The following is a 22,971-nucleotide window of genomic DNA, read 5'->3' as shown; positions in this document are numbered from 1 at the left end:
AGACAGACGTTCCCAGCACAGGGGCTTACCTTGGGTGGGGAGTCCCAGGCACTTGCAGCCATCCTTCCTTTCATGTCTGCCACCTCCCTCCAGCCCCCATTCTCTAGGCATCAGAAATAGCTCATGGTCACTTCTTTATTTTTGATACAAATGTACATGACACATGTCTTGACAGTCAGCCCACCCACCACCACACGGGGAGGGCCTGGCCCCCAGGGAAGAGGCCGGATGGGGAGAGAGCTGGTGGGTGCCACCATCTGCCTCTCCAGCCTTCCCAGGCCGCGAGGCCAGGTTCCCAGGCCTCCAGAGGGTGGGACCACAGCAGGTGCAGGTAGTGATGATGGGTGCTGGCCTCGCAAAGGTTACGGGGAGGGGACTCAGCTCCACAGCCACCAGCTGAGTCAGGGACCCCGGGGAGCCAGCCCCAGGCTCAGGTGCTCAGTCCTCTGCCCTGGCCAACACACATTCCCCCTCCACACAGGAGCGGGAGAAGATGGAGGGAAGTGGTTTTCAATTGAAGTTCATAGAGAAGAGGCGACAGTGGGGAGGGATCAGGGAGGCAGTGGGCAGGACCACAGCTGGTTACCTGGGCAGCCCCTGGCTCCAGGTGGGGAAGAGAAGCCGACCCCCACGCTGGTCCCGCTGCTCTGGTCCCCTCACCCCTCGAAACTCCAGATGGACCAGGCCTCCGGAACGGCACTGCCGCCCGCACACTCACACGCAGGCACGCAGGGACACTCAGTTACCACAAAGTTAAAATTAAGGGGTGGGAAAGAAGAAAGGAAAAAAAAAAGACTTTCCAGTGTTTGCTGCTGGGGACCCCAGCACACAGATTGGGGCCTGTGCCCTAGGCAGGGGCCGTTTGGCATTAAAGGGAGAGCAGCAAGGGGCTGGTGGCTACAGGGCAGGGACATCCACAGAGACTATGTACAAAGGAGGGGATGCCCCCGCTCAGCCCCCAATAGGGCTGAACTGGCTCATGGGGGTGGGGCGTGTGTGGGGAGAGCTGCCCCACTTGGAGTGTCCCCACCCGCCCCTTTGCTGAGGGTGCCCTAGAGGGCCAGGGGCTGGGAGTGATGCCTTGCAGGCCCCTGCTCACTAGGAGGTGGGGAGATGCTATATACAAGGGAGAGGTGCATGGAATGTGGGGGACAGAAGCTGCTGCCACCCCACCTCCCCATCCTTAGGGGCTCGACAGGGGTGGGCACCAGGGCGCCTGACTGCCAGCGAGAGTGGCAGCACTAAGGGCACTTGTGCCAGTGGCTCTGTTGGGGTGGGGATTAATGTCTGGAGTGGCCCAGCTCCTGTGGCCAGTGAGGTCCTAGGGTGCAGGTGAGGGTGTGGGGGGAGAGGTCACTGCTTCTTCTCTCGGGTGGTGATGGTGACCAGCTGCTTGGCAGCCTTGGCGATGTCGTAGGCGCACTGTATCACTTGCTGAGTCAGCAGCTGGAAGTCCACTGGGGCGCCAGGCTCTGGGGGCACTGTCTTCCGGCATTCACTCTGCAGCCGGTAGGCGCTGGCGTTGAGCAGGCGCAGTGAGCTCCGCACTGGCTCCAAGGCTGGCCTCTGGAGGGTGGGGGAGTGAGGCTGGACCTTAGACTTTAAGCCACCAGCTGCGATCAGGGCCCAGTTTGTCTGAGTCTCCACCCAGGTAGCAGTCAGATGGGATTCTCCACATCTGTCCCAGCCCGAGGCCTCCCCCCCACTCCTGGTCCTCTCTTTGGCCCCTGCACCTTTGGGAAGAGGGAGGCCATCTCAGTCACAGCCAAATGGATCTTCTCTGAGCAGGGCACAAAGCTGCGGGGAGAAGGGAGGGTATAAATTAGGGGGCTCCCGAGGGAGGTTCCCAGGGACACCAGAACATAGGGCTCCTCATACCCTCTACAACACCCCAGAAGCCAACAGGAACCACACCCCCTTAACCCTGTACCTGTCATGCTTGAACTCTTGGGCTGCCCGCAACAGTTCCTGAATGTTCTTGGTGACCTGCTCTGTCTTCAAGATGACATCCTCTGTGCTGGGAAGCCCAGGATCTAGGTCTCCATCCAGGCTTTCCAACTCTGGGTGGAAGTCTTCCTCTTTGCCCAGCTCTAGAAACCTCTTCCCTTCCAGCCTAAGGCCCAGGTCCAGAAAAGAGAGAGAGAGAGAAAGAAATGTTCCAGCCTTGGAGCCGCCTGCCTAGGTCCTCACAGACACGCTGGGGGTCCTCCCAACCTCCCTGCCTCAGCATGTGAGCAGGCTGGGCTGGAGACCCAAGGAGCCTCACCCAAGCAGCGGGTCCCCACTTTGCGTGTTCTCATAGTCACTGTCAGCTCCGCTGCCGTGGCGGGAAAGCTTGCTCTGGAGGGCGGAGGGAAGGGGCGGTGAGTGCATGTGTTCCTGGAACCACAAGGCCCCCAGCCACCCTGTGAGCACTGGGCATGGAAATGTTACCGTGTGGCGGCTTCCTTCCTGGGAGCAGGATAGCAGTGGGGAGGAGGGAGTGAAGGGCACAGCCGAGGCAGACACCCCCTTCCGGATCTGAAACCCAGGGCAGTGCTGGATGGAGTCAGAGTGCCCCACCGCACCCGCTCGCCGGAAGTCCGGCAGGGACAGGGTCGGTCTAATCATCTTAGGCCCCGCATTCAGCACAGAGCCCAGCACCCCCTGGGGCTCAGAACCTACTGGCTAAGATGGAGCTGCTTTCCCCAGGCTCTGCTTACCCGGTAAAGGCCAGCAGGGACATGCACTGAATAGATGGCGTCGTCCTCTAGCTCCTGGGGATGTTAGCACAGCAAAAGTCACGGTGGACTCTGTGGCAGCCCTACCCATTTCCCCATGCTGTGAGACCCACAGGTGACTCACGGTGCTGTGGAAAGGCTGCAGCCGCGTAGTGAGCTCATCCCCAGGTGGGCCCCCGAAGGGCTTCAGGGCGGAGCCTGGTTCATACATGGAGAAGGCCTGGCGGTCCCTGCGGTGTGTGCTCCCGCCTGGTGCCATGGGTGTGTGTTCTGCCCGTTCACTGGGGAGTGGGGGTGTGGGCACCGGCCCCGGAGTTTGCCGGAGCTGCAGATTCTCTGCCTGCAGCTTGTGGATCTGTGGGTGCAAAGTGCTGTCAACCCCTTGGAGTCCTGGGGCTCCCCCTCCCTCCCACTGAGGCTGCACCCTCACCTCTCGCTGCAACCTCCGGAGCTCATCACTCAGGCTACTGTTGACCTTCATGAGCTGCTGCACCTTTGCCTCCGAGGTAGCCAGGGCCTTCTTCAGCTCCAGGTACTCCTGCAGCGTCACAGCCCCATCAGACAGGTCCGAGGAGTCCATGCTCTGCAGAGAGAGACCTAAGGCGATCAGAGCCGGAGGCAGGGGAGCCAACACCCACAGGGGGCAGTTATTAAGGTTACGAGCAGCCCGCCTGTCCCCCAGGCCCCTGGGCTACAAGAGGACAGAGCTGGGCCTCCGTGGAGTGGGTGGGAGGGCTGGGGAGGGCGGCCCTCGGACCCGGGCGCGGTTGCTCCGAGTGGCGCCAGTGCTGCGCAGGGGCTCCTGGTCTGTGTCCTCGTCAGAGGCCACGCTGTCGTAGTCGTGCTGGTCGTCGAGGTCACTCTGGCTCCTCATAGACAGCTCAAGGTTGTCTGAGGACACAGGACTGTCACTTAGGCCTCACTCTACCACAGGATCTGTCTCTCAGGCCACCCCTGGCAGGGAGAGCCATGCAAGAGAAGCTCCTGGAGCCCCACCCGCTGCCCACAACCTGCAGCGCCCCCCCCACCTGTGGGGCTGCTCAGGCTCTTGCCCTGCTGTCTCCGCTTGGCCTCACTGAGAATGTCGATGATCAAGGTGGCAAACTCTCGGGCATTAAAGCGGGCCAGCTTCTGTCGCCCCTGCAAGGCAGAAAGGGCCAGGCTGGCCTCAAGGGACCCCTTATGACTGATGGATGGGGGTAGGGACCAAGCAGCAAGGCATGGCCCTGCCATCTAATTTAACCCCAGCTAAAGCATCCCAGCCCAGCTTTACCTGGCCAGTCAACAGCCGAGGCCACCCGGGGCCGGGTATGACAGAGGAGGGTGCCTGGGCAGAGGCCCGAATACCCCCTGGAGCTGCTCAAAAGAATGGCCTCCTGCCCCTTCCCAAATCCCAGTGCCAGCTGGGCCCTGAGGGAGGCCCTGGCAAATGCTGGAGAGTTGGCTTAGGCCCTAGCCCACTGCCAGGTGAGGAGGGACCACAGGGATGAAGGAGACCACCCTAGACCCCCAACCCAACCCCCTCACCTGATTCCGAGTGGCTGAGTATTCCGGGTTAACAGGCAGGAAGGGCACAGCACTGCGCTCTGTCACCAGAGTGCTGTGGTTTTGGGTAGCCAGCCACACTGTGGGGGAGGGAAAGGAGCAGATCAGCCACGGTGGCCAGGCCCCCACGGTGTGGGTAGGGAAGCACTGAGCCTGGCCTTCCTAGCTGCCCCCATGCCCACCGAGCACTGGTGTTCAGAGCAGGGGTGGTCTTAGGCACACAGGGCAAGGCTGGGCGTGGCTTGCTGGGACGGACAAATGGAACAAGGCTGGTCCCACCCAGCCAGACCTAGAGTTTGGGCTGGAATCTGGCTGTGGCCAGGAAGGAGTGATACGGGGGGCGGAGCAGTACCAGGGAGACAGCCAAAGTGGGAGGCTGCCAGAGCGAGAGGAGCCCCAGTCTGAGGCTGGGGGAGGAGCAAGCTAGCCTCCTCCCCTCAGCACTCTGCCCAGCCTGGGATGCTGCCCAGGCAGGCTCACAGCCAGCAGGGGCTCATCTGCAGGCCTCTGAGCAGCCCCAACCCCAAGCACCCCTTCTTTGCCCAGTAAAGGACCAGAGACCCATGTCCTGGCTGCTCGGGTCCTCCACACCAGACACTCCTGCTCCCCGACTCACCTGCATCATTTTCTCTTCGATCCACCTCGTCATACACGTCCATGGCAAGTTCCTCAAAAAGCCGGTTGCTGAGCTGGAGGAAGAAAGGGGCCCAGATTTTGTCAGATGGATCGGCCCCTGTGCCAAGGCCAGCTCCCCAGGATGTGGTGAGCCTTGGGGAAGGTGGCCTTCCCTGCGCCGCCCGGCCCTACAGTCTCAGAACTGGCAAGTGGGCAGTGGTCGTGTTCCAAGCTGCAGCGTGGGAGAGAACAGGCCAGTCCATCCACTCACGGGGAGGTCAGGGAGAAAGGACTGCTGAGGCCAGTGAGGGGACAGGTCCAAGACTTGGAAAAGGGCATCAAGTCAGAGGAAGGGGAAGCAAGAGCAGGGGGTGGGGGATCAGAGAAGGGCCAGCTCCGAGTGTCAGGGCACTGCTGGAGCAGACTTACTGCCTGCAGCTTCTTCTTAGCAGCTTTGGCCAATTCGGATAGGTCCAGGCTGCGGGCGGAGGGAGACGGGAATTGGGAGAAGGGGAGAGACCTGAGAGGTGGCCAGACTCGTGCCAGCAACCTCCCCAACATGCACGGATCCCAGGGAGACAGCACCCCAGATGCTGCACACCAAACGCCTTCCCGCCCTACCCCACCTCTAGGCCTGCTGCCCCGGCAGGCACCATATACCTCTGAGACATGCACTTTTGTCGAGATCTAAGTCCAGAGGAAGGCAGCAGAGGGAAGAACAGGACAGAGGCAGCAGTTACCCAGGAGCAGGGCAGCATACACACCTTTTCGTGTCAGGCCCAGACCCACCTCCACGCACACCCAGCCCAGAAGGGACAAAGCTGAGCTCGTCTCACTGTGTCCCCCACCCCTCCCCCTTGGTCTTGCTCTGCCTCTCAGTGACGTGTTCATCCAGCACCAGTGTCAGCCACCTGAAGCCTCCCTCACCCTGCAGTCCTAGTGAAACTCCCCGGTTCCACAATCACTACTTCTTGCCTGGGCTTTGCAAGTTTCTTAATCTCCCTCTTTCTAGTCTTGCCTCTACAATCCTGTTGCACCCACAGCCAGGGTGATGTTTTGGACACACCTGGCTGCACTATCCCTTGCCTTCAAGCACTGCAGTAATAAGAGGTGCATATGGCACACCCCAACCAACTTCATTAGAATACCCTCAGGCCAGGCACAATGGCTCACACCTGTAATCCCAGCACTTTGGGAGGCCAAGGTGGGAGGTTTGCTTGAGGCCAGGACCAGCCTGGGCAACACAGAGATACAAAAGCAATTTAAAAATTAGCTGAGCATAGTGGCATATGCCTTAGTCCCAGCTACTCAAGAGGCCATGGTAGGAGGATTGCTTGAGGCCAGGCACTTGAGGCTGCGGTGGGCTATGATCAAGCCCCTGCACTCCAACCTGGGCTACAGGGTGAGACCCCAGCTCTTAAACAAAAGCTAAATTTTGCATATGTTATCTAAGTCTCTCCTCGCTGAAAGCAGACACTGCCATCTCCATTTTCCAGAAGAGGTAATCAAGGCTCAGAGAAGGCAGGAGGCCTACAAGTCACACAGCCAGTAAGCAGCAGAGCTTACTTCATGCTTCCGAGCCTGGAACTCTCTCCTCCCAGGAGTCACAGGTCCTGGCGATGTTCTTGGAGCTGCTCATTCTTCTCCCCATCTCTATTCCAGTCTTGCTTGTGGGATTCCCGGCCTTTATGCCGTGCTGCTCCAGCCCTGGGAGCTGCCTCAGTTCCCATGCAACATTTCTACCCTCCATGCCTCAGCCTCTCTTGCTGCACTCCCCCACGGGGACTAGAATCACCTCCTAGGCTGCCTCCCTGGCTAGACTGTGAGCTCCTGAAGGGCAGGGATTGTGTCTCAGGTGCCTCTGTGCTTCCAGTCCCAAGAGCAGTAGCTGGCTCAGGGAAGGTGCTCAGTTAATGTGCTGTTGAATGGAGCCCATACTGGGGTCTATTCACCATACACACACACTCATGCACACAGAGCCCAGGTAGAATCAGACCATAGAAGTAGGGGCCTTAGGCTCTTGAGGAGGTCTGGGTTTAGGATCTGAGTAGCCCAGGCCTGGCAATGCCCATCTGCCCACACAGGCCTCTGGGGAAGAGAGCACCTCCTCTCTCCAGATCCAGGCCAGCAGGTACAGCCTGGCATGAGGATGTGGCCATCAGAGGTGGCCACCAGGTGGCACTAGCATCCATCTTATGTGCTGGGTGAGTGGCAGGGGGTGTCCCACACTGCCTGGGCACTTGGGGCCTCTCAGACAGAGGCAGAAATGCCTCATTTGACCAGCCCCAGGGCACCTGCCCAATTTCTGAGCATGCTACAGAGGCCTGGCTAGCAGTCTCAAAGTTAGTCACATCCCTGGAGCCCCCCCATCTTTTCATTTAAGAGCAGAGGCTTGTCTAAAGACAGTAGGGTCAGTGCTACTGGGAAGAACCCAGTGACCCACCCTCCCAGCTGGAGGTAGCTTCTTACACCCACGCCCTTCATGTACTTGACAGTCATGGGGTTCAGGCTGTGCTGGCCACGTACGGAGCTGACATTTTTTATCTCCTCTGGGGCCCAGCATTAGGGACTGACGACTAAGCTGTGCCTCCAGTCTCTGGGGGTGGGGAGGGAGCAGGGTCTCAGGCCCCTGAAGCCTGGGCTGGAAGCTCTGGGGGTCAGGTGCCCACATGGCATCCAACATGGCCATGTGGAAAGGGGCATCAGGTGGGCACTCACCTGTCAGCCATCTGTGGGATGATGTAATGCCCATTCTTGTGATCTGAACAAAAATAAAAATGCCAAGTCACTCACTAGTGCTGGGTGGCCTCGGCAGCTGGGAGCCCACCTCACTGCCATGAGCAGGGCTGGCACCCAGAAGTGTCAGGAGAAAGTGGGGGGGGGCAGGCCACCCCCAGGAGTGCTGGGAGCTGGCGTGAGGATGCAGGATGCCCACCCCCACTCCCTAGCCCCAGCACTGCTGCAGCCCAGAGCCTGCAGCAATTTCACGGGAGCCAGTTGCCTAGCAACATTGCTCCCCAGCTGCTCTGTTACCATGGCACCTGCTGCAGGGTGTGTCCAGGTCCCACCTGCCCAGCCCAGCTAGGGCCGCCCCAAGCTCTGCTCACCCGGCTTGCGTCCACAGAGGTAGAAGGCCAACCGGTCAGTGAGCTCATATTGGCACTCAACCAGCCTTTCCGCCAGCTCATGGTGCCCCGCCTGCCTGTGGGAAGGGGGTATGGCTCAGTCCTGCAGCAGCAGCCCTCACCCACACCCACACCCACCCACACTGCACCCTTTAGCCGACCCTCACCTGGCATAGTCAATGGGTGTGCGGCCATTAACGTCAGGGGAGCCAGGGTCAGCCCCATACACTACAAGCAGCTCAGCCTGCAGTGTCTGCCCTGCCTTGGCAGCCACGTGCAGAGGTGTGGTGCCCTTCTCTGGGTGGAAGAAGTTGGCCTGGGCACCCAGAGATAGCAGGCGCAGACATGTCTCCAGGTTGCCTGTCCGCACGCTCGAGTGCAGTTGCTAAGAGGAGCAGAGTGTGCAATGAATACGCATGTGCACAAGGCGCACTTCCCCACTCAAAAGCTGCACCCAGCCCCGGCTGCCCCGGGACGCCTACCAGCTCCAAGGAGGACTGCCCAAACCAGGCTGTGTCATGAGGACGGAGGCTTCCCACTAGGGGCTAATGCCAATTAATATGCGCTGCCATCAGTCACCATCTACGTGTGCTGGGTGCTCTGCTTAGATACTGTTTATGAAGTAGATGCTGTTATTTCTTTCCCATTTTACAGATGAGAAAACTGGGGCTGTGAGAGGCTAAGCAACTATCCCAGGTTTTCCCAGCTTCTGAGTGGCAGTTGTGGGCTTCTAGCCTTGTGTGTCCACTTGGGAGCTTGACGAGCCTCAGCTGGACGCGGCTTGACCTAGCAATCTGGTCTCTCCATCCTGCTTACTGTTGCCCTGCCTTTGGGGCCCAGGGCTCAGTGGGGACAAAGGAGAGGCCTTCAGGGAGTCGTGGGTGGGAAGAGCAGGAGGCCACCCATCTGTTGTAGGGCCCCTCAAACCTTGCTGAGGTCTTTGGCGGTGACCCCATCATCGTCCCGGCAGGGAAGTTTGTGCACAAATGCCAGCATCTGGTACTTGGCCCTGATGAACTCTGACTTGATGGGGCTGCATGGGGCACACAGGAGGAAAGGGGAGCACAGTGGGAGAGGGTGGTCACCTTGCCACCTCCCAAGGCCCTGTCCCAGACTGCGCAGTCTCTGCCCACCACCCCTCCAGCCCCACTCACTGGACTTTGTCTTGGGGGTTGGCTTTACGCCGGCCACTCTGCACTTGTGCGGGGTCCAGCAGGGAGTGCTCCCAGATGGAGTTGGCCCCGTTGCTGGCAAGCGTGTGCACCATCTGCGGGGAAGAGATGCCAAGTGAGAGAGTGCCCACTGCATGCTGGGCACTGGGGAAACACCTCCTGAGCACCTGCTGCGGCTGGTGTAGCTGGAAACAGTACCATGGGGGCCTACTGTGTGCTTGCACCATCACACCTCCCTCTAGTCCAGTTGCCCAAAGAAACAGATCCAGTGTAGCGCTTCAGGTCGCATGGTGAATGTGCCAAGGCTCAGAGAGGTGAAGCGACTTGCTCAATGCTATACGACCATGCTCATGTTGGCAAGTGGCAGAGCGGGGGTGAGTGCTGCCCTTCTCCATGAAGTGAGCAGATGGGAGAAAAGGGTCAGAATTAGGCTCTTCCCCAGGGGGTGCTGCCCCTTGGAAGCTGCAGATTCCAGACAGGGGTATATGTGGGTGAGGGGGAAAACGTCCTCATGCTCAGAACACTCTGTCTGTGGGGAAGGAAGAACCACCCGGCCGAGCCCTGTACCTGCAGCAGTGTGGGAGGCCAGGCGCTGTGGCGAAGGTGCTTGACAATGGAGATGTGGCGTCCCAGGCTCCGGTGCACACTGCAGCACTCGTCACACACCAGCACACCCCTGCTGATGGATGCCCAGCCAGGGTCTGCCAGGAGGAGGGCAAGGGTCAGCCAGAGCCAGACCATGGGTCAGACCTCCTGAGGACCTGCTCTGGCCCATGCTATGCTTAGTACTCTCCACACATTTACTTAGTCCCCAACAGCGTAGGAGCTGGGACCATCACTATAGTCAGGTTACCAGGGAAGGATCTCCCCAAGGGCTCACAGCTAGGGGCAGACAGAGCCATGCCCTTTCCTACATCCTTACCCCTCTGGGATATGCAGTCCCCGGGGCCCATTCAGCAGGCACAGCTCCCTGCCCTGCAGCCACTGCTACCAGTTTCTTAGCCTTTTCCGAAGAAACAAGGCGTCTACCCCAGCCCTTCCCGTAGGGAGGTAGGAATCCTCAAGGGGATGAAACCCTGATGCTGCTGTGTGCCAGATGCTGTCAAAACATGCCTGACAGATCGCACCCATCCACAGGTCCTGACTGCCCACCTGCCAGCAGGTGAGGTCCTTTCATGCTGGAGCTTCCTGCCACCATCACTGAGAGTGTGAGCTGGAGCCCTCTTAAGGAGGACAGACAGAGCAAAGGAGCTGGGCTTGACTGGGCACCCACTGGGTACCAGCTGGGTGCATTATATATAATGCTGCTTACAACTGTCAGGTGGGGTAGGACATGCTACCTCTGCGATGAGGAAACAAAGGCTCAGAGAGGTTAAAGGGCTTGTTCAAAGTTGCAAGGCTAATGAGTGGAATTGCCAGGATGTGGCACTCTGATGCCTGAGACCATACCATGTCCACACTTGCTGCTGTCCCTCTGCCCATATAGCAGCCCGTTCTCCACTCTGTAGGGAAAAGTGAACTTTGGAAAGAAGAAGCAGAGCCAGGACTGGGTGGAAGTTCTGGGGTCCTTCTCAAGGCAGGAGCAGATCCCACCCATCCTAGGCCCCTTGGGATATGGGGAGGAGACAGCTGCATACAACTCAGGCTGCGGAAAGGTCACGGGGGAGAAAGCGGCCATTGTGTGCCGCCTGAGAGTGGGGGCAGGGTGCCTCTCTCCCAGGACACTCTGCTCTGCCCAGCGGCCCCCACCCTGTCTCAGGAAACCCTGTCCTGGGGTGGGAGTGGGGGTGGGGGACTGGCTCTCTGCCTTGCCCTATAGTGCTCAGGGTATTCAGAAGTGTACCCGCCAGGGGAGGGACAAGTTTGGGGGGATAAGAATCTCTCCCAACCAGAAGGCAATTCTTAGGCCCTTCCCCTCCAAGGACTTCCACCAAAGTTCCCAGGAGAACTGAGGAGACTGAGTCAGGGGCCCAGCCTGAGCTCTGCCCACAGCAAGTGCCCCCAACTAAGGCATGAAAACAGGAAGGAGAGAGGCTTGTCTTTGGGTTTAGGCTTTTTTAGGGACCCCCTTCAAATCAGGGCAACAGAGGGATGCCCAAGGTGACCAGCAACACCTTCCTCAGGGGCTGACTACAGAGCTCAGGAGGAAGGAACCAGCCTTCTTCGCCAAGAGGGGGAGCCCTAACATGCATTTCTGTGCTGGCTTCACCCAAACAATGAAGCACCCCAGGCATGGAGAGCTCCCTCTCCCCACTCCAAACACCACTGGGTCAGGGGGCTGCCACCAGCCACCTCCGGCAGCCCAGGCAGGAAGCCGGAAATGATGCAGCCCAAATTCCTCTTGCTGAAATGGTGGGGTTTCCTGTAAGTGGGGAGCCGCCCAGGGCAGGATCATAAATGGGCTTCCCTGAGGTCTGTGGTCCTACTGGAGAAGCCAGGCCTGGAAAGGCTGACTAGATATCCACGGCCAGTGGCTCCAGAGCCCCAAGGTGTGGGCAGACCAGATGTAGTGAACTGACCCTGGATGTGGCAGTAACCAAGACCAGGATGCAGGAATGTGGTCCAATGGTTTGCCTGGCACCCTCCCCCAGCTGGGGGAGGGGTTCTCCCTCTCTTCCAGGTGAGACCTGAAGTAGGAATGGTAGGCAAAGGACACTGTCCTGGTCGGGGCAGCTGACACTGGTGTCAGCTCAGTTCTCGATGACACAGATGGGACCCACTCTAACCATTTTCTCTTCTCCCTCTGTGCAAGTGCCCCTGGTTCTACCCAGGCAGGAGCCCCCAGGCTCCACCCAGGCCAGTTCCAAAGCAGAAGGGCCAGAAAGTGTTTCTGAAAGTCACACAGTGATTATAGTTTAAGGTGAAGGGATCCTTGCCTCAAGAGGTTCCTTGGACTAAACCTGGGACGGAAGGGACAGGAACTGTAAGGGAATTTGTCAGCCCTCTCCTGGGCTTCTGGCTCCACCGTCAGGCTGTGGGTCTATATGTGCGGAGAGGTAGTCGGCGTGACCCTGGGATCACGTTAACCAGTGCCAACCCCACGGAGGCCTCTACTACAGTGAATTCCTGCCACCACCTGAAGCCATCAGTGGCCTCCAGGGCCAGTAGGTTTGCATATATAGGCCAGCCTCAGGCCTCCCTCCCTGAGCTAAGGGCCAGGTCTTCACTAGACTAAGGGAAAAGCCCACATCATGAAGGCTGGCAAGAGTAGTCCTTGGGGTAGTCAGAATGGTGGTTACCTCTGGGGTGCACTGACTGGGAGCGGGGACTTGGAAGCCCCTTAGAGTGATGGAAATGTTCTATAACAAGCTTGTCCAGCCTGCAGGTCACAGGTGGCCCAGGACAGCTTTGAATGCAGCCCAACACAAATTCATAAACTTTCTTAAAGCATTATGAGACTTTTTTCTAATTTTTTTTTTGGCTTGTTTTAGCTCCTCAGTTATCAGTAGTGTTAACATATTTTACATGTGGCTCAAGACAATTCTTCCAGGGTGGCCCAGGGAAGTAAAAAGATTGGATACCCCTATTCTATAATGTGATCAGAGTGGTGGTTACACAGGTATACACACATGTAAAAGCCCCTCAGGATGAACACTCAGGGGTGGGCACTGACACACGCAAGTTCTACCTCAACGGAGGAAGAGGAGCCCAACATTCGTCCCACTCTGCAATCTACACTATGAAGAGACGAAACAGCCTGCAATTGGTCCTGTGACATGTCCCCAGCCTTGCTCACCAGAGGTGCCTACAGGATGGGCATTTTGAGGCCTTCACTCTCGTCCCCAGGGCTGCCGAAGTGGAAAGGCTGAGATAGAAGCCCATGGGGTGAAGAGAGGCCCTTGACTGAGACCTTGTGGCAAGGTGAGCCAAGGCAAAGGAAAGGAGAAGATGCACATTCTCCAGGGCTCCCCGGCCCCTTCCTCTCGGACTCCCCAGGCAGCCAGGGCACACGGTACCTGACTAGGTGGCAAAAGCTGCCAGAGCAGTCACACCATGTCCAGCTCCCTCGCAACACACTCACACTTGTCCCGTGTAACCAGGCCTGGGAGCAGAGGGAGCAAGGGGCTCTCTGGGGACAGGCTGCATCTCACCTCTGACCTCCATGACCTCCCAAATTAACCAAGCACAAAAGCCCCTGAGCCTACTCAAGTGGCTGGAACTGCAGGGCTCCTGCAATAAGAGAAGCCTGTGACCCTGGGGTGGAGTCATACACCATGGGTGCTGGCACTGGATCTGGACTCCAGACTACGGGGTACCCTCATACCTCTCTGCCTGAGATGCCACAGGACCCAGACCAAATGTGCCACTGCTCGCCAGGGCCAGCATCCTAGTGTCCGGGTGTGGGACAGTCCCAAGCAGCCAGCCAGGGTGCTGACAAGCAGCCAAACAAACACTCAGGGAGTGCCTGCCACATGCCAGAAATGTTGCTGGGTGCTAGGTGGGATAATGCGTAAGACTTTGTCCACATCCTCCCCTCACCACCATTCTCACCACCTTCCTTTTTTTTTTTTTTTGAGACGGAGTTTCACTCATGTTATCCAGGCTGGAGTGCAATGGCGCGATCTCGGGTCACCGCAACCTCCGCCTCCTGGGTTCAAGCAATTCTTCTGCCTCAGCCTCCTGAGTAGCTGGGACTACAGGCATGCACCACCATGCCCAGCTAATGTTTTGTATTTTTAGTAGAGATGGGGTTTCACCATGTTGACCAGGATGGTCTCGATCTCTTGACCTCGTGATCCACCCGCCTCGGCCTCCCAAAGTGCTGGGATTACAGGCTTGAGCCACCGCGCCCGGCCTCACCACCTTCCTGACCTCTACTGAGGATCAGGGGAAAGGAGATATCTGGGGCACAAATGCCTCTGACAGATGAGAACCTGGGGGTAGGAGCTGGGCAATCCAACATACTGCACGCTCAACATTCCTCCCTGAGCCCACTGGGTATCCAGAGGCTTTGGCCAGATACTCAATGGAACGTAGAAAGGACAACTCCCAACCGGGCTTGGTGGCTCAGGCCTGTAATCCCAGCACATTGGGAGGCTGAGGCAGGTGGATCAACTGAGGTTGGGAGTTTGAGACCAGCCTGACCAACATGGAGAAACCCTGTCTCTACTAAAAAACAAAATTAGCTGGGTGTGGTGGCACATGCCTGTAATCCCAGCTACTCAGGAGGCTGAGGCAGGAGAATTGCTTGAACCTAGGAGGCAGAGGTTGCAGTGAGCAGAGATCACGCCACTGCACTCCAGACGGGGTAACAAAAGCAAAACTCCGTCTCAAAAAAAAAAAAAACAAAAACGGATAACTGCCTTGCTGGTGCTGCCCTACACCTCTCTGCCCAGAATCAGACCACAGGTTCAGAGATGGCAGCCCCTCAAAAACAATTTCTACTCCAACTTCTTTGCCTCAGAATTGAGGAAACTGAGGCCCCCACAGTGAAGAAAGTCTTGCTGGGGTTACAGAGTAAGCCGGGAACAAAGGCACACTAAAGCCCAGGCTCCTCTGATAGGGTATCTGCTAAGCCTCTACTCCCATCATGCCATGCCCACCCCATGGAGGTGCGGAACAATGGGACAGACATTTATAAGGCAAGGTGTCCTCAGCCCTGCCATCCCCAGACCTGCCTGCATCTGAGGAAAGGGAGTCACAGTTTCTTAGGGGTATGGACCCCCACCCCAGATAGCTCCTCCAGGGCCCTCTAAACCATAAGCCCCAAAGAGGCCTCCAGTCATAACGCCCATCAAGTATCTTGTCCCCAAGCCCTGCCAGGTTCCCAGTTCCCAAATACTCTAGCTTGGCACCCCCAGAACCACCAGAGCATCTGTGAGGCTCAATCTGTGGGGTCCTGGGCCTGCTCAAGGGGTGGCTGAAAGTTATGGGTCCACAAAACAGCACCCCATACTCTCACTCTTAATCATGCCCACTCCCCCTAGAGTCCACAGACCCCCGGAGACTGCCCAGGGGCCTACCAGGGAGACAGCTCCTTTTCTAAAGAAAGAATGGATGGAGCTAGAGCTTCCCTCCCAGGTCAGCTGCAGAGCCCCATCACTGGCTGTCCTCCCCCATCAGAAGAGAGCAGCCTCTTGGATCATTACCCCTGACTTCCTCAGCAGGCCAGGGGGGTTTCACTCCAGCCCAGTCCTAACTCTGCTAGGAAAGAGAAAGGAACCACCACGTAAATACATCCAGGAGGCAGGCCAGGAAGCCTGCAGGATTGGGGAATCTAGGCACTTTCTTGCCACTGCCCCCCATCCATTTCTGGCCAGACTGGGCTAGGGGACAGGGAGGAGCCCCGACCCAGGATAGCTCAATGCCAAGCTCACTTTCCCAAGCAGGCCTTACCGGGGAACAGTAAAAGCAGGGTCCAGCCGAGCTGTTCCCAGCCACCAGCAGGCCTGGGGATGCCGCCCGGGAAGACACCCGGGTCTGGACTGGCCCTGAACACCAGGCCTCACAAGGAGCCCCAGCCTTAAGAACCCGAGGCAGGGAGTCCTGGGAGTAGCCACCGCTCATCTGCTCCTGAGGAGACGGTATCCAGGCCCCACTGGCGCATATGCCCGGCCCTCTGCTCCTTGCCCTCCACCACCCCGGCGGGCGTGCCGACCACGAGAGCAGCAGGTGCAAGACGCGGGGGTGGCACTGAGATGACACAAAACCACACTCGCCCCCACCTCCCAAGCCCTGCCGGCCTCCGCCACGGCCCTCATGCCACCCCAGGCTGGCGCTTCCGTCGGATATAGAGATGGAGGTGGAGGGGCAGCCAGCTGCCCGCCTCCCTCAGACCGAGGGGTGGGAGGCGGCGCTGGGAACGTCCTTCCTCGCTCGTCCACGGCCTCCAGAGAGCAGGCGCCCCTCAGGCCGGCCCTCCAGCCGAGGACGCGGCTCCGCAGTGGCCCGGGCGGGGGCCGAGCCTGGAGGCCGAGGCCCCCCGCCCCGCCCCGCCCTCCGGCCCCGCACGGCGGTCCCGCCAGGCCCCGGCGCCCGTCCGGCGACTGCCTGGCTGTGCGGTCCCGCCCCCGGCCCGGCCGCGCTTACCCGGGGCGCTGCAGTCCGCACACACCTCCGTTCGCGGCCCCTTCCGGGACATCCTCAGCGGCGACGCGGCCGCAGCCCTCTGGGCCAGCGTGGGGGGCGCGGGCGGCGGGCCCGGGCGGCGGCGGCGGCCCCTGCTGCCCGGCCCGGCTCCGGCGAGGCCCCGGCGAGGCTCCGCGCGCCCGGCCAACCGTCCGCCCCGGGGCTGGCCCGGAACCCGCCGTGCCCGCCTGCCCGCTCGCCCTCGGGCGCCCTCCGCCCCGCGCCGCCCCGCACCGCCCTGCCGCCGCTCGCCGCTCCTCTCTCCACCCCCTGCGCGGCTCCTGGCCGCTCCTGCAGGAAGCGGCGCAGGCCCAGCCCACCGGGGGAGGGGCTGCACCCCCGCCCCGCCGCGCGCTGCCGGCCGCGCCCCCCGGAGAAAGGAAGCCCGGGCGCGGGCGGGAGGGGGCGGGGGCGCTTAAAGGGGCCGCGGCCGTCGCCAGGTCCGGGCAGGCAGCGTGGCCTGAGGCCTCGGCCTCCGCTGCAGCGCTCGCCTGGCCTGGAGGCAGTGTGAGTCACCCTCACAGCCCCCTCCCCTTCGCTTTCGGTGTCGGGTGGCCGGGGGGACGCTGGGCCCAGGGACAGCGAGGGCGGGGATTAGGGAAGAGAGGAAGGACTTGGAGGCCCAAGTCCCGCTCCACGTCAAAGGGGCTGTGCCTTGGGTACCCGTCTATCTCTGGTTGGGGTGAGGTGTACGTCCCGGTCCTGTAGTGTCCACATCTGTGTGTCCAGGTGTGTGTGTGTGGTGTCACACTCTTGCTGAATACGCCCACACAATATGGACGCCCAGGTGCCAGAAAGGTCAGGCAGTGTATTCCTGCCTTCGGACTAAAAATACATCCATCTCTCCATGCATGCTTCCAGCCAGAGAGGAGAGAATCTGGGCGGTTTTAAAGACCTCCCGAGGAGTGACCACTGTGCCTATGTGCACGCATAACCACTTGTCATCCGACCTATACACACCCACGGTGTTTCTGGGCCACCAGAGGTGTGTGTGTCCAGAAAGGGTTCATATAACATAGAGGGGCCGTTTCAGGTGACGGCTTTTCTTCTGGACTTCACACGAAGAGACAGGCAAAGGCGAGGCAGGTGAGGAACGTGGGTGGCCTGGGGGGCAGGGAGCCTAGGTGCAGGCCGCACGTGGGTGCAGCCCCCGCACTGAGCATGCTCCCACGTACACGTGTGCCGCGCGTGCACCCAACCCCCAATCCCTGCAGCAGCAAAAGGCGGGGCATTCCTCTGCTTGTGGGGAGAGGGCAGGGGACCCCAGGGCCAGACCTGGGGGCCAGATCAGTGGTGACAATTGAGGAGGAGTTCTCCAAAAGTCAGAGTCTCCTGCTCGGTAAGAAGATGGGGGCAGTCCTTGGGCAGGGGTGCTCAAGTTGGTAGATTTATCCCAGCGGTGCCAGAGCAGCAGTGACTTGTGGGTGGGCAGGCTCCTTCCCTAGGGGAGACAAGTAATGCTCATGAGTCACACCACCCGAAATACATGCAAAGCTGCCTCCATCGCCTTTTGCTGCGGCCCAGATTGACAAGTTTGTTTGAAATCGCGATCTTTGGGCTTTATTTATAATTGCACCTTAAAAAAATCTTGCAGGCCTCCCCTCCCCCAACAGCCAGCCGCTCAGCCGGTGGGGCTTTTGCAAGCAACGATACCTAACGGGTATGTAGGGGGGAGCACCACGTGCCGCCCCGAGCTGCTCCCTCAGCAAGGAGACTATGGTCTTGGTGGCCCCAGCGGGAAGTGGGTACGGGAAGGGGAATACGGGAGGAGTGGCCAGGCAACCGGTGCCGGGCGCTCAGTCCACGAGCGGTGGCCGCTCGCCTGTTCACCCTCGATCGACCCCCAGCTATGGAATTTCATTTCTTAAATGTCGAGGAGGCTGCTGGCAGCCCTGCCGCTTGGTTGTCTTTGTTTCTCCGCTGTGTGGGCGCGTCTCGAGCACGTGGCAGCTGAGCGCGCGGTTCCGAGCGCAGGCGACCTGGGTTCAGTGTCTACCACCGCCTGGCAAAAAAAAAAAAAAAAAAGGACCCGGCCGCCCAGGGGTCAGCTCCCCACAATCCAGGCTGAACTTCCGCTGTCCTGGGACTCCTGGGCTTTGCTGGGGAAGAAGGATGATTCACTCCGCTTACCCCCAACACTCCCCATCCCCGGGTTGGTTAGGAGACTATCTGGGAGTGGCCCTGATGCGGACACACGGTCCAAACTTTGTTTCCGACCCTCCAGCCCCGCCACAGCCAAACTTCTGGGCCTGGGACTGGAGATAAAAGGGTTTCTGGATTCCCCCGTGGAGATGTCACCACCCCAGGAAGCAGGACTGCTACAGTGGAATCACACACAATTTCAAAAAACAATTTAATAAGGAAATGCACAGGCATGCTCCCGGCCTCTCCTAGATGCCCCTCCCCACGTCAGCCCCTTCCCCAGCGCCGGCGGCAGCCGCGACACGCTGCTGACCCCTGGTGGTGCAGGCGGGCAGCGGTCCCGAGCCACGGGAGACGCCAGCTGGCTCCTCCTAGGCGGGAGAAAGGGGCGAGGCAGCCCGCTCCTCCCTCATCTCTTCCCGCCAGGGCCTGGCACCGCAGGGTGTGGAGGAGGAGAGAAGACCACACAAAAAACCTGAGAGAGTTTGCAAGCTTTTGCTGGCACCTCCCACACAAACACTTCTTGGTTTGTTGTTTTAAGTAGGGCCGGTGTGGAATCCCTTATTCCTGCCTTGTTCTGAGGTGGACTCAAGAAGGCACCGTGCCTGGTCCTGCCAACAGTCCCGGCCCGCCTGGCTGGGGGAGGGAGGCGCTGTTTCCAGGGCAGTCATTATCCTTAGCTCACCCCAGGAGGTAGTATCTAGAGTCTCATTTTGAAGGGGAGTGGACCGAGACAGTCGGAAAAATTCAGCAGTTTGCTTAATGTCAGGCAGTTGGAGAAATTCGAACTCAGGTCTCCCTGACATCACAGTCCCCTCTCCAGGGATTGGTCCAAGCCTCTTGATCCTTCTAGGTCTTGCAATTGGCGCCTAAGAGGCCAATTCAACTTTTACCCTCTGCAGGGATCGTTCTGGAAGTACCTCTTTGCTCTGGGGTCATTCCGGAAGGAGGTCTCTGGAATCAGTCACTTCCCTTCTTGAGGGGACCAGCTGGGTGGAGGAGCGGAGCCACCACCTGCTGCTTTCTCCATCCGACCTCACTCTGGTTCTTGCTGGGGACAGTGTGTGTGTGGGGGGGAGGGACCCTCTTTCCCGCTTTACTGGACATTCTGTTTCCAATGGCATGTGTGGAAGATGGAGTTTAATTTACTAAAAGGGCAGGGAAGACTCCTCACAAATGTTCCAGGTGCCAGACCCCTGGTTGTGCTAATGACCCTTCGTACTGGTGCCCCACACTTTTCTCAGGAGTTCCCTATCAGTCACTTTCTTCTGGGAATCCGGATCTTTCTTCACGGCCCCTGGGACCCAAGCTCAATTCTGAAGGCTACACCTCCACCCTGTCTCCCAAAGGCTTGACCTAGGCCAGTGCCCCTCTTTCCCCCACAAAAGGCAAAATGCCAGAGGGGGAGGTGCGCCCCAGCTCACCTGGCGTCAGGGCCCCGACCGCGTCTCGGCTAGGCCTGACTCCCTGCCCACTCTCCCACGGGATCCGGGAACAGTGCGGACCCTCTCCGGCCACCTGCCACCCCCAGTTCCACGAGGCGGACTACAAGCCCCATGATGCCGCGGGGCCGAGCTGACAAGCTCTACCCGGGGCGCCCGGTCCTTTTCCTCTCTCCCCCGCATCCCTCGCCGGCCGCTCGGGCTGAGGGCCGGGCTATGCGGCTGCGGGGAGCCGGGGGCTGGGGGCGCGCGTCCCTGAGGCGAAGTCCCCGGGGCCCGCGCCCGGTGCGCCCCCGCGCCCGCTTCGGGCTCCTGCTCCCTCCGCTGAGCGGCGTCTTTGTGTGCGGGGGTGTGGGAGGCGAGCGCGAGTCCGCGCCGCGCCGCCGAGTGCCCGCTCCCTCCCAGGACGGGTGGGGGCCTCTCCGCGCTACCCGCCGCCGCCGCCTCGCGAGGACGCCAGTCGCCCGCGCCGCCCGCACCGCGCGGGGCGCGCCGCCCCCGCCCGCCGCCGCCGCCGCCGCTCGCACATGCCCGAGCCGCAGCCCCGCGAGCAGGCAGCGCCGGCCCCCAGCCCCGCGGCCCCGGGCCCAGGCTCCGGCGCCGTCCCTCCTCCCCAGCCGGGCGCCGCGGCCCCGGCATGAGGAGCGGGCGATGATCCCCGCCAACGCCTCCGCCAGGAAGGGGCCCGAGGGCAAGTACCCGCTGCACTACCTCGTGTGGCACAACCGCCACCGCGAGCTGGAGAAGGAGGTCCGCGCTGGCCAGGTAGGAGCGCCGTCGGGGCGCCGTGGAGACCCCACGGCCGGGCACGCCCGTCCGGCCTGGGGAGGGGGCGCGGCGCGGGCTGTCCCGCCTCCCCAGCGAGTTTGCGGCGCGTCTTTGTTTGCAGCCGCGGCTTTTGTGCTTGTTGACCGGGAAAGGGTGATGGGGGCGGCCCCTGCCCGCTCCCCTCCGGCCAGGACTGGCGGGCCACACGTGTTTCGGACCCTGCTGGATGGGGGTAGAGGCCCCCGTGCCCCTCCTCCGCCGGGGCAGTGAGGGCTGCAGGGAGGGGCTGCGGGCTGGATCCGTGTTCCATGTGGTGGGAGAGTCCGCCCCAGCCAGTGGAGCGGCGACACCTCCCGCGGGAGGGTGCGGAGGTGGGAAAGGCTTGCATGGGGAGGGGGCCATAGGTCAGGGATCGGGAAGAGGCTGTGTCACACTCCCAGGCACCCCAGCCCCACCCAGCGCCCTCTCCCCTTCGGGGAGCGCTTTCTCTTTTCGCTCGCAGACTGGGCATATCCTTGGATCTCTCAGACCCCAGCCCCAGCTCAGAAATGGGGAGTGGAGAAAGACCATTTTGGGAGGCCCCAAGAGCCTTGTCCAGGTGCTGAAAAGCGCTCTCCTGCCCTCTGGTGCTGGGGCCTGGCTTCTAGGCGCAAAGGAAACTGGGGGGCCCTGGCTGCTGGAAGGACTTGAGGTTCTGCACAGGGGTGGGCTCCCTGGTTTCTGCTGGTCAGTAAGGCCATGTGGGTCGCCAGCTTTGAGCTGGGCAGTGGTCTCCAAGAAAACAGGAAGGGAGGGTGTCTTCTGGCCATGCTTCAGGACAAAGGCAGGCACAGGTTACAGATTCTGCCAATTCTGCCCTTGACATCCAGGCCACAGGTAGGCACTCATGACAGAGATGACCCCCCCCAACCCGGGGTGGGCAGCAGGAGCCAGAGCTGGGCCTGGGCCCCCTTGGTTGCTGCAGGTTGAGAACCCCAGAGTAGGGTCTGAGACCTTGGGGCCGTGGGCTGGGAGTGATTGGCCCAAGAGTTGCGGCTGTGGGGATTTACCTTCTGAGGGCCACTTCTTGAGTGACGAGAAGTTCAGTCTGAGGAGCTGTGCAATTGCCAAGGGAAGCGTAGAGGTGGAGAGCGGGCCATCAGACCGAGCAGGATGGGGGTCAGTATGTCTCTGAAGTCCCATGCTAAGCCAGCCCCCAGGCCTGCATGGCATCCAGCTCTGCATGGCAGACCTTGTAAATATCAGAGTGACCTGTGCCTGCAAGCCTCTGGGTGGGTCTGGGTGGCCACTTCCTGTTACCTGTGCTTATGCCAGCACTCTCCAAGTTTCTCTTCAGATCCTATCTCTGTTTATTGATCATAAAGACAGTGCTGTGCAACCATGAGAGCCCTGTTAAGAGAGTGGGTCACAGTGCCTCCGGGAAACAGATGAACAAACAGGGCATCAGTCCCTGCTCTCAAGGAGTCTCTGTTCTGGTGATGCAAGTGTGAACAGGGAATTCCAGGGTGATGTGCAGAGTGCTAAAGACATGGGCAGCCATCCTATGCTGGCTCCTCTCTGCTTTCCTTCCCTGAAGGCAAAAGAAGACGAGCCTCTCCCAGAGGTTACAGCAGGAGGGATTTAAGTCTGATATGGAAGAACTTCCCAGGGGTCCAAGGATTAGTAGGCAGAAGGCTGAATCTCCAGAATGCCTCAGTCCCACTCCCTTGCCTGAGGGTGGGTGGTCCTTTTTACTGCAGAGACTCGAGAGAGGCAAAGTGCCCTGGGAGAAAAGACTTCTCCAGCAGGCCTCTCTGCTGATAGTCCTGAAGTTGGTGGCCATCTTGCTGGGGTAAGGTTGGGTTGGGAGGCACTGGAGCTGCTGCAGGCAGAGGTGCTGGGGCTGCTCATGTGTTCCTCTCCCCCTCCGCTCTGGCTGCCTCAGAAACAAGGTCCCAGATTCACCCCTACCCCTGCCCCAGTGAGCTAACATCTCCTTGAAATGGACACTGCCTGCTCTGTATCCAGGACAGGGGGAATATAGGGCACCGGTGGAGGTTAACCCTTGTTCAACAACAGAGGAGCCAGGCCAGTCCTCTCCTTCTCTCTGGGGTGCCAAAAAGGGGAATGCCAACCCGAGTGGGCGGGAGAGTTCCCTGGCTGTCTCCCCTGTCGAGGACTGGCCCAGAGTGAGGCCTGTATCCAGATGTATGCTGCCTACTCCCCAGGGCACCAGGCTCTGTTTTCTGCAGGGGGGACCTGGGGACAACCACCTGACATCATGAGAAAAGTACTGTGGAACCCTGGCATCCCAGCCAGGGGTCCCTGGCCTCTGGTCCCCCTGGTACCAGCCGCCACGGAAACAGCTCGGCTTTCCTCAAGCACTCAGCAGCCA

At 60.0% G+C, this 22,971-nt stretch overlaps 2 protein-coding genes and 1 long non-coding RNA gene across 7 annotated transcripts in view; 1 reads left to right on the top strand and 2 right to left on the bottom strand.

Moving 5' to 3' along the window:
* Positions 1 to 117: 117 nt before the first annotated feature.
* On the bottom strand, positions 118 to 16,533 carry GIT1 (GIT ArfGAP 1). Of its 3 annotated transcripts, none has more exons than XM_032279336.1 (21): positions 16,207 to 16,533; positions 9,745 to 9,878; positions 9,160 to 9,272; positions 8,933 to 9,038; positions 8,173 to 8,390; positions 7,988 to 8,082; positions 7,599 to 7,641; positions 5,541 to 5,567; positions 5,310 to 5,358; positions 4,882 to 4,954; positions 4,248 to 4,345; positions 3,749 to 3,860; positions 3,478 to 3,611; positions 3,151 to 3,303; positions 2,845 to 3,075; positions 2,703 to 2,756; positions 2,434 to 2,520; positions 2,267 to 2,340; positions 1,931 to 2,113; positions 1,734 to 1,797; positions 118 to 1,566 (listed from the first exon to the last, which is right to left on the bottom strand). In XM_032279336.1, the coding sequence occupies exons 1-21, from the start codon at positions 16,256 to 16,258 to the stop codon at positions 1,354 to 1,356; spliced, it is 2,313 nt and encodes a 770-aa protein (XP_032135227.1). In that variant the 5' UTR covers positions 16,259 to 16,533; the 3' UTR covers positions 118 to 1,353. The 3 variants fall into 3 exon arrangements, with proteins under 3 accessions (XP_032135227.1, XP_032135225.1, XP_032135226.1); XM_032279334.1 differs by lacking the exon at positions 16,207 to 16,533 and adding an exon at positions 10,330 to 11,335; XM_032279335.1 differs by lacking the exon at positions 5,541 to 5,567 and having other exon boundaries at positions 16,207 to 16,532.
* A 1,258-nt stretch (positions 16,534 to 17,791) lies between these two features.
* LOC116552595 lies at positions 17,792 to 19,470 on the bottom strand. Its single transcript, XR_004269462.1, has 2 exons — positions 19,073 to 19,470; positions 17,792 to 18,247 (listed from the first exon to the last, which is right to left on the bottom strand). It is a non-coding gene; the product is annotated as an uncharacterized LOC116552595 (long non-coding RNA).
* A 539-nt stretch (positions 19,471 to 20,009) lies between these two features.
* ANKRD13B (ankyrin repeat domain 13B) overlaps positions 20,010 to 22,971 on the top strand; it is a 21,039-nt gene continuing 18,077 nt past the window's right edge. Inside the window, exon 1 of one of the 3 annotated variants that reach the window (XM_032279331.1) lies at positions 20,010 to 20,594. In XM_032279331.1, the coding sequence (XP_032135222.1) occupies positions 20,046 to 20,594 (549 nt within the window). In that variant the 5' untranslated portion in view covers positions 20,010 to 20,045. The remainder of the gene's footprint in view (positions 20,595 to 22,971) is intronic. The other 2 variants (XM_032279333.1, XM_032279332.1) reach the window with 2 other exon arrangements.

The sequence above is a fragment of the Sapajus apella genome, unplaced genomic scaffold (genome assembly GCF_009761245.1).
Source record: "Sapajus apella isolate SASKATOON/1434 unplaced genomic scaffold, GSC_monkey_1.0 scaffold12, whole genome shotgun sequence".
In the NCBI taxonomy this organism is placed as follows: domain Eukaryota; kingdom Metazoa; phylum Chordata; class Mammalia; order Primates; family Cebidae; genus Sapajus; species Sapajus apella.
This window is presented reverse-complemented; position numbering and strand designations above follow the sequence as displayed.